At 46.7% G+C, this 10,061-nt stretch overlaps 1 protein-coding gene across 1 annotated transcript in view; it reads right to left on the reverse strand.

Annotated features, from left to right (window-relative positions):
* The window catches only part of LOC117430999 (uncharacterized), an 18,263-nt gene extending 8,693 nt beyond the window's left edge, over positions 1–9,570 (reverse strand). The window contains exons 1-6 of the mRNA XM_059020515.1: positions 8,918–9,570; positions 5,056–5,181; positions 4,382–4,638; positions 3,900–3,929; positions 1,495–1,663; positions 1,177–1,270 (exon numbers count right to left, since the gene is read on the reverse strand). Coding sequence (XP_058876498.1) covers positions 1,177–1,270; positions 1,495–1,663; positions 3,900–3,929; positions 4,382–4,638; positions 5,056–5,127 — 622 coding nt within the window. The 5' untranslated portion in view covers positions 5,128–5,181; positions 8,918–9,570. The remainder of the gene's footprint in view (positions 1–1,176; positions 1,271–1,494; positions 1,664–3,899; positions 3,930–4,381; positions 4,639–5,055; positions 5,182–8,917) is intronic.
* Between the last annotated feature and the right edge of the window lie 491 nt (positions 9,571–10,061).

The following is a 10,061-nucleotide window of genomic DNA, read 5'->3' on the forward strand; positions in this document are numbered from 1 at the left end:
CAGACAGACTGCAAGGACCATGGTTCTGTATTACACTACAATTACATATTCTATATTTTGTTATGATAAAAAACCTTGCAAATATGTAAACGACAGCATATGGAGCCTACATCTTTAAGAATAAAACAAACGTCTCACCGTCCTGCTGAGAGAACCCCCTCTTGTGTAAACTGGCTGTGGTTAACTGTATTATACAGAGCAAGAACAAACCAAGGAAGTGCATTGCTGTGCTTCCTCTCCTCACACTCCACCCTCGACAATGACAGTGAAACCAGAGGATACAAACCCACTGCGCTATACAAACCCACTGCGCTACACAAACCCACTGTGCTACACAAACCCACTGTGCTATACAAACCCACTGCGCTATACAAACCCACTGCGCTATACAAACCCACTACGCTACACAAACCCACTGTGCTATACAAACCCACTGTGCTATACAAACCCACTGCACTACACAAACCCACTGTGCTACACAAACCCACTGCACTACACAAACCCACTACGCTACACAAACCCACTACGCTATACAAACCCACTGATATAACCTGGCTTGTGTTCAAGTTTGACAGAATCTCACCAGAATGCTACCCAATCTGATGCAGCTGCCCCAGAAAATACACTCGTGCTCCAGTGACAGCCTGATCCACAAGCCAGCAGGTAGTAACATTACTGCTGCAATAAAAATACCAACCAGTACATACTGCTCCCAGTCTGTCACATTGCACAGCACAGCACAGCACTGCACCGCACCACACAGCACCGCACAGCACTGCACCGCACCACACAGCACCGCACAGCACAGCACAGATGTGCTTTAATTTTCTTTCAGATTTACTCTGCAGTTAAAAAACAGCCCCACCTTCTAACCATGAAAGGTGGAGCTGCAGCTGCAGCCAGCGATACACCACATGCTTTCCTGTTCTCTGTTAGCACTAATCTACAGACTCAAACAACCGGGCTGAATCCGGTGCTATTCTTACTACTTACAAGATTAAACTCTGCTGAAAGAAAACTTCAAAGCGCTGCAGCGCAGCCAAATGAAGCAGAATGGGAGCCGATTAAAATGATGTCTTTCTTTAATGAACGCTTGCTCATTTTCTCAAACCCCAGCACCTTCCACACGGCAGCCCAGCGCTTTCTGTGTTTCTCTGCCCCTGCCCTCTCTCTCACCGTCGGGGTCCTGGTCCGGCCGCTCCATGTCAGACATGGTCACACAGAGGGAGGGGGCGGAGCAGCTGTAAGCCTGCAGGCGATCAGCATGGTCCTGCAACACAAACCAGGAGGCACCAGGGGGCGATGTTAGCGATTGGAAAAGCAATGGGAAAACATATCGTGAAAAATGACTGTATAAATTTACCACAGCAACTTTTATAAGGGAGGAGACATTGTCCTGGAATGATCCACTTCCCCTTATTAAGGTACAACTGGCTATTCTTCACTTCAGTTAAATTTCCCAGTTTACAACAACCCCACTCTGAGCAGCGTTACCTGCAGGAACAGGAAGTCCTCACTCTCCTCCGTCAGTGATGTCAGAGAGTCCAGCATCTCGCTGCTGTGGATTATGGGATTCCTGCGGGGGTCGCGACCTGCTCCCCTGGGGACTGGGCCACCCATCACTCTGTCCATCCCATCAGGATCGAGCCTCTCCAGACTCACACTAGAGACCCAGAGACATCACAGTGCAGTGCAGTACAGTGCAGTACAATACAATACACTATAATACTGCTTCCCCACAGCTCCTCCACTCTGCACAGAGACATCACAGTGCAGTGCAGTACAATACAATACACTATAATACTGCTTCCCCACAGCTCCTCCACTCTGCACAGAGACACAGAGACATCACAGTGCAGTGCAGTGCAGTGCAATACACTATAATACTGCTTCCCCACAGCTCCTCCACTCTGCACAGAGACCCAGAGACATCACAGTGCAGTGCAGTGCAGTGCAGTACAATACAATACACTATAATACTGCTTCCGCACAGCTCCTCCACTCTGCACAGAGACACAGAGACATCACAGTGCAGTGCAGTACAATACAATACAATACACTATAATACTGCTTCCCCACAGCTCCTCCACTCTGCACAGAGACCCAGAGACATCACAGTGCAGTGCAGTGCAGTACAATACAATACACTATAATACTGCTTCCCCACAGCTCCTCCACTCTGCACAGAGACCCAGAGACATCACAGTGCAGTGCAGTACAGTGCAGTACAATACAATACACTATAATACTGCTTCCGCACAGCTCCTCCACTCTGCACAGAGACATCACAGTGCAGTGCAGTGCAGTACAATACAATACACTATAATACTGCTTCCGCACAGCTCCTCCACTCTGCACAGAGACATCACAGTACAGTGCAGTACAATACAATACACTATAATACTGCTTCCGCACAGCTCCTCCACTCTGCACAGAGACATCACAGTGCAGTGCAGTGCAGTACAATACAATACACTATAATACTGCTTCCGCACAGCTCCTCCACTCTGCACAGAGACATCACAGTACAGTGCAGTACAATACAATACACTATAATACTGCTTCCGCACAGCTCCTCCACTCTGCACAGAGACCCAGAGACATCACAGTACAGTGCAGTACAATACAATACACTATAATACTGCTTCCGCACAGCTCCTCCACTCTGCACAGAGACACAGAGACATCACAGTGCAGTGCAGTACAATACAATACAATACACTATAATACTGCTTCCCCACAGCTCCTCCACTCTGCACAGAGACCCAGAGACATCACAGTGCAGTGCAGTGCAGTACAATACAATACACTATAATACTGCTTCCCCACAGCTCCTCCACTCTGCACAGAGACCCAGAGACATCACAGTGCAGTGCAGTACAGTGCAGTACAATACAATACACTATAATACTGCTTCCGCACAGCTCCTCCACTCTGCACAGAGACCCAGAGACATCACAGTGCAGTACAATACAATACACTATAATACTGCTTCCGCACAGCTCCTCCACTCTGCACAGAGACATCACAGTACAGTGCAGTACAATACAATACACTATAATACTGCTTCCCCACAGCTCCTCCACTCTGCACAGAGACATCACAGTACAGTGCAGTACAATACAATACACTATAATACTGCTTCCGCACAGCTCCTCCACTCTGCACAGAGACCCAGAGACATCACAGTACAGTGCAGTACAATACAATACACTATAATACTGCTTCCGCACAGCTCCTCCACTCTGCACAGAGACACAGAGACATCACAGTGCAGTGCAGTACAATACAATACACTATAATACTGCTTCCCCACAGCTCCTCCACTCTGCACAGAGACATCACAGTGCAGTGCAGTGCAGTGCAATACACTATAATACTGCTTCCCCACAGCTCCTCCACTCTGCACAGAGACATCACAGTGCAGTGCAGTGCAGTGCAGTACAATACACTATAATACTGCTTCCCCACAGCTCCTCCACTCTGCACAGACACAGACAGACACATCCCAATGCTGTACAACAACAATACAGAACACCAGATTAATACAGTAATACTGCAGCTCTCAGTGATTAGACAGATCACTTTTTAAACAGATAACTTAATATTGAGGCTCACAGGAAAACACGCAATATCTCAAACTGCTACTCAACCGGAGTCTTAAATTATGAAAGGGAAGCCAGTTCAATTCTTTACAAACATTTACCATTGTAGACATCAATACATTTTACTACGTTTACAAAATGGAGAAGGAGGGAGGGGGATGAGAGAGAGAAAGAGGGAGGGAGGGAGAGGGAGGGAAGGAGAGAGAAACTTTGATTTTAAAACAGTGCAGCACACTGCTTCACAATACACAACAGGGTGGTGGGATAAGGCCGGGGTAATGCACTCCAACTCACCTGAAATGTGGATCCCACATTGCAGAGAGGCTGGTCAATGTGATTGAGTCAGGAAAAAAAGAGAGAACTTGTGAAGAGTTGAATATCTCTAAATAGAGACCCCCGGCTCAGACGGGCTCAGGGATAACAGAGCAAAGATGACAAACACAACGCCAACAGCCAAATGATTTCTCATGAATATCTGGGTCTCACACGGAGCGGGGACAGAGTCTTTTTTAACTAGTTTGCAGTTCACAGGAATGCAGAAGGTGTGGTTAGAATCACATGCTGAGAGGGGTTTTTTGAAATGAAACTAAACGTCACAGAGTTGTCACAGTTTCCCCTTTGGTACTCCTCTCCCTCCAGTTCAGTAATAATAAGACACCATTGCAGAGCTAGTCTAGGTTTGCCTTTCATTCTTTGAGCTTGACTGGAAGGTTTCTGGACTGTTGGTAAGCCCTGTATAAACTGGTCCTAACCGAGCAGACTGCTCCTGGCCTCACCTGTGGTGCTCGTAGTGTGGGCAGTACTGCTCCTCTTTGCCCGGCTCCCAGCTGTGCCTGCGGAAAGCATCGAGGGGCCCCGCATTCACTCTGAGCTGGGACAGGCGTCTGAGGGGGGCCCCCCCCGCCCCACAGGGGTCCGCAGAGGACAGGGAGCAACAGCGCCCCCTGACTGTACGAGGCCAGCCCCCGGTCCCCAGTTGGGGTAACTGGTCCAGCCCAGCAGGGGGAGGGGAGGGGGGGCCAGGGGGGATCACCTGCGGGAGACAGAAACACAATGAGCTCCACAGACACTGGCACTGCTCCCCCAGCACAGCTCCACTCTGAAGATTAGCACCCATTTCTCATATCAGAGTTACTGAAGAACATCTACTATAAAGCACAGACTATACTCTTTAATCCAACCATTTAACAATGTCAACGCAAAACTGGGGCAAACTAAACAATATGAAATGTAAGAGATTACCGCTATGGGCTTGTCAAAAATCTTATCTTGTGCAAAACTATGAAACCCTCAATAGCACAGCACCCCAGCAGCACTGCCCCGTTACACACTCCTCTCTTAACTGAAGTGAAGAATAGACATTTGTACCTTAATAAGGGGAAGTGGAACATTCCCGGACAATGTCTCCTCCCTTATAAAAGTTGCTGTGGTAAATTTGCACAGACTGTACCTTGTCCCTCGGAGCGGTGGTGTTCTCAGCTGCATTGCCCAGGCCGGGGCTCATCGAGGAGTTCACTCTCATTGCTGTTACAGGAGCGCCCTCTGTTGGTCACAGCAGGTCATCATCCCCTGTGCACTGCAGAATAGGCAGAAGCAACACCAGTCAGGCACACATCACAGCTTGCTTTCAGAACCGCTGAAAATGATTAATTACAAGTTTACTTTTAATCTTTGTAAAACATGAATCAAACCCAATTGTAAAGGAATGTGTGCATTTGCAAGAATAGATGCAGCCCTTAACTGCAGTGCAGAGTGCAGCAGGACACTCACATCCTGGAGGAATGCTGACTGAACTGCACAACACAGCCCTTAACATCCTTTAACAGCTTCAATAAAATCATTTGAGAGGAAGAGAGACAGAAAAAGATGTTATCGGAGCTCAGCCTTCTCCTCGAGTCTAGCGGACAGCCTCAGGGGTTTAGAAGCAAGCAAGTAAAAACTAGAAGAAACTACTTCCACTTGTCCATCTGTAGAACCCATTGCAACATCACCCAGAGCTATTTAACACTCCACAGTGTCTGTAGAACCCATTGCAACATCACCCAGAGCTATTAAACACTCCACAGTGTCTGTAGAACCCATTGCAACATCACCCAGAGCTATTAAACACTCCACAGTGTCTGTAGAACCCATTGCAACATCACCCAGAGCTATTAAACACTCCACAGTGTCTGTAGAACCCATTGCAACATCACCCAGAGCTATTAAACACTCCACAGTGTCTGTAGAACCCATTGCAACATCACCCAGAGCTATTAAACACTCCACAGTGTCTGTAGAACCCATTGCAACATCACCCAGAGCTATTAAACACTCCACAGTGTCTGTAGAACCCATTGCAACATCACCCAGAGCTATTAAACACTCCACAGTCTCTGTAGAACCCATTGCAACATCACCCAGAGCTATTAAACACTCCACAGTGTCTGTAGAACCCATTGCAACATCACCCAGAGCTATTAAACACTCCACAGTGTCTGTAGAACCCATTGCAACATCACCCAGAGCTATTAAACACTCCACAGTGTCTGTAGAACCCATTGCAACATCACCCAGAGCTATTAAACACTCCACAGTGTCTGTAGAACCCATTGCAACATCACCCACAGCTATTAAACACTCCACAGTGTCTGTAGAACCCATTGCACCATCACCCAGAGCTATTAAACACTCCACAGTGTCTGTAGAACCCATTGCAACATCACCCAGAGCTATTAAACACTCCACAGTGTCTGTAGAACCCATTGCAACATCACCCAGAGCTATTAAACTCCACAGCGCGCCCATCTCGATGTGTCGTGTCTGTTCCTTGTACTGTTCACAGTGTTTACTTTGCAATGCAGTCGTGCTGACTATCACATTCTAACTGACTATTAAAAACACCCCCATTTCATTTCATACATTTGTTTTTCTTGCTCCTTGATGCAGATGTCTTTTTGTCTTGTGATTTTGTGGTGGTGGGTGTATGAGGGCAGGGAGGGAAGGAGGAGAGCTCCGATTTTAAGGCAGCTTATCTATTCAGTGGACCCTGAAAGGAAGAAGTTTCAGTGTTTTAGTTTCAGGCAGGCTTGTGATGACTGAGCAGAAAGACTGGCTATTAAAGAGACAAACACCTTGTATAAACAAACAGGTTTGTCATTCACACAGACAGCAGGACCTCTGCACTGAAACAAACAGGTCTGTCATTCACACAGACAGCAGGACCACTGCACTGAAACAAACAGGTCTGTGATTCACACAGACAGCAGGACCACTGCACTGAAACAAACAGGTCTGTCATTCACACAGACAGCAGGACCACTGCACTGAAACAAACAGGTCTGTCATTCACACAGACAGCAGGACCACTGCACTGAAACAGCCCCTGTGTGCGTGTGCATTCATGTGCCTCTGTGTGCCTGTCTGTGTGTGTGTGCGTGCATGTGCCTGTGTGTGCGTGTGTGTCTCTGTGTGCGTGTGTGTCTGTGCGTGTGTGTGTCTCTGTGTGAGTGTGACTGTGTGTCTGTGCATGTGTGTCTGTGCGTGTGTGTGTCTGTGCTTGTGTGTGTCTCTGTGTGCGTGTGCCTGTGTGTCTCTGCGTGTCTGTGCGTGTGCGTGTGTGTGTCTCTGTGTGCATGTGCGTGCCTCAGTTACTTTCATCATTGTTTACAATAGGAACTCTACCCTATATAGGAGTCAATACATAGTCCTCATAAACACTATAAACAAACACAAATCTTTTTCTATTCATCTCATAACACTGAAGGGTCGTATTACTTAAAGATGGGATTCGATACACGTGGGAAAAAATAAGACCAGTGGGATGTAGAGACCCACTTAGACATTTTATTTTTTTCAAGAATGTGCAAAAACTCAACCCACAGTAACTAAGTCAGTGTTTTGCTGAAGTGCTGTAGCCGGCACATTGCTGTTCTCCCACCTGAATATTTGGCATTGTTGTATCATCACGGCTTCTTTGTATGGGATAAAAGGCAGTGTTTGTAGAGGCACTTCTGTGTCGTGAGAGCAGACTGACTTTTCTAAGAACTATTACTTTTAGCAACGCCACCCTGTCCACACACACTCACACGTTAGTACTGCTCTCCCTTTAGGAACATCAGTGCCGTTAAAATGACATTTTACTAAAGTGATTGCAGCTTCGAAAATACCGGTACAGAAGCAGCGTGCATTTCCACCGCAATATAGGGCCAAATGTGTAGTTAGAAATGATAGAAAACTCGATGTCTGCACTCCACTATATTAAACACGATGCCTGCACTCCACTATATTAAACACGATGCCTGCACTCCACTATATTAAACACGATGTCTGCACTCCACTATATTAAACACGATGCCTGCACTCCACTATATTAAACACGATGCCTGCACTCCACTATATTAAACACGATGCCTGCACTCCACTATATTAAACACGATGCCTGCACTCCACTATATTAAACACGATGCCTACACTCCACTATATTAAACACGATGCCTACACTCCACTATATTAAACACGATGCCTGCACTCCACTATATTAAACACGATGCCTGCACTCCACTATATTAAACACGATGTCTGCACTCCACTATATTAAACACGATGCCTGCACTCCACTATATTAAACACGATGTCTGCACTCCACTATATTAAACACGATGTCTGCACTCCACTATATTAAACACGATGCCTGCACTCCACTATATTAAACACGATGCCTGCACTCCACTATATTAAACACGATGCCTGCACTCCACTATATTAAACACGATGCCTGCACTCCACTATATTAAACACGATGCCTGCACTCCACTATATTAAACACAATGCCTGCACTCCACTATGTTAAACACGATGTCTGCACAGCTGACACGACCCCTGGGGTGAAAACAAGTGCAGATCTGCATCATGAGAGTTGAAAAACAGATTGAAATCGCATGAACAACAAAACCAATCTGAGAGACACGGGACAACGAGGAAGAAAACAAAGCAGAGCTGCCATAGTTACCCTCGTCATTATAATGCAGCTGAGCCTGATAAGAAACGGCCACCCTGCAGGGTGCCACTCCCAGTGCTACCACTTAAATAAAAGGGAAAGAAATGAGACGAGCACTAAACTAGAGCCCCCTTCCGTCTCCCACTGCGCCTGCTCTCAAATCAAACTCGTTCATTTCCACCAGCAGCGCTTTTAATATTCAGTCATACACAAGAAAACCACCTCACCTGTATCCTGTGATACACATGTATATATAATTATATATGTACACGTATACATACTGTCTTTTAAATATGAAATGATATAGTATATAACAGTTAAAAATTGTACTTACGTAGATAAAAGATAATTCTGTTCCCCTTGTCGTGCAGCCGCGTAGCTGTACAGTCCGTGAGAAATGACCTGTTACTGTACTCCAATAGAAAACTGTACACAATTCCTGGGTGAGGTGGCAAAAACTCGGCTACTGTAATTAATCACAGACTTGATAAAAGTGACAGGGAAGTCGCTCAAACCTTTATTTAACTGTGTATTTCCTGGTTGCATTCAGCCCAACCACACGACACGGACGCGCAGCGAGTTCACCAGCCTGCGACCTGAAACGTTATTTTTTTGTTAAAGTTGCCGCAGAGCGTTAACATCCTTAACGTTTTAAACGCGCTTCTCTCTTTTTTTCTTTTCGTGCTCGCCCTGCGCAAATACCCAGGTGAGAACAAAGCCTGGTTTGAACTGTGACTCAAAGGAACCGATCACCTGCCCTGAAGCAACACTGCCCGGAAACAAAAGGGGGGCGGACACGGGGGACACGGGGGAGGAGCGGAGCACGCAGCACAAACACAAACAACAGCGTGTGGAAGCGACATCGTGGGAGAAGTACGAGTGGACAAGTACAACGCAGTTAGAAGCAGAAAGGAGGAATCACAGCTTTAAATCTGGAGTTGCTTTAATCAGAAAACATTGCAGCTTAAAGCCTTGCAGCTGCGTGTATTTTTCTGATAACAAGCTGAAACTCGGAGCAGCTGATTCAAATCCCGCGGTGTTCTGGGACACGGGGGAGGAGCGCAGCACGCAGCACAAAGTAAACATAAACAAACAAGACAGGCTGACTTCCCAGCGACAGCGTGGGGAAACGACACCGTGGGAGAAGTACGAGTGGACAAGTACAACGCAGTTAGAAGCAGAAAGGAGGAATCACAGCTTTAAATCTGGAGTTGCTTTAATCAGAAAACATTGCAACTTAAAGCCTTGCAGCTGCGTGGATTTTTCTGATAACAAGCTGAAACTCGGAGCAGCTGATTCAAATCCCGCGGTGTTCTGGGACCCGGGGGAGGAGCGCAGCACGCAGCACAAAGTAAACATAAACAAACAAGACAGGCTGACTTCCCAGCGACAGCGTGGGGAAACGACACCGTGGGAGAAGTACGAGTGGACAAGTACAACGCAGTTAGAAGCAGTTTGAAAGCAGGTTGAACAAAAGT

Source organism: Acipenser ruthenus, unplaced genomic scaffold (assembly GCF_902713425.1).
Source record: "Acipenser ruthenus unplaced genomic scaffold, fAciRut3.2 maternal haplotype, whole genome shotgun sequence".
Taxonomy (NCBI): domain Eukaryota; kingdom Metazoa; phylum Chordata; class Actinopteri; order Acipenseriformes; family Acipenseridae; genus Acipenser; species Acipenser ruthenus.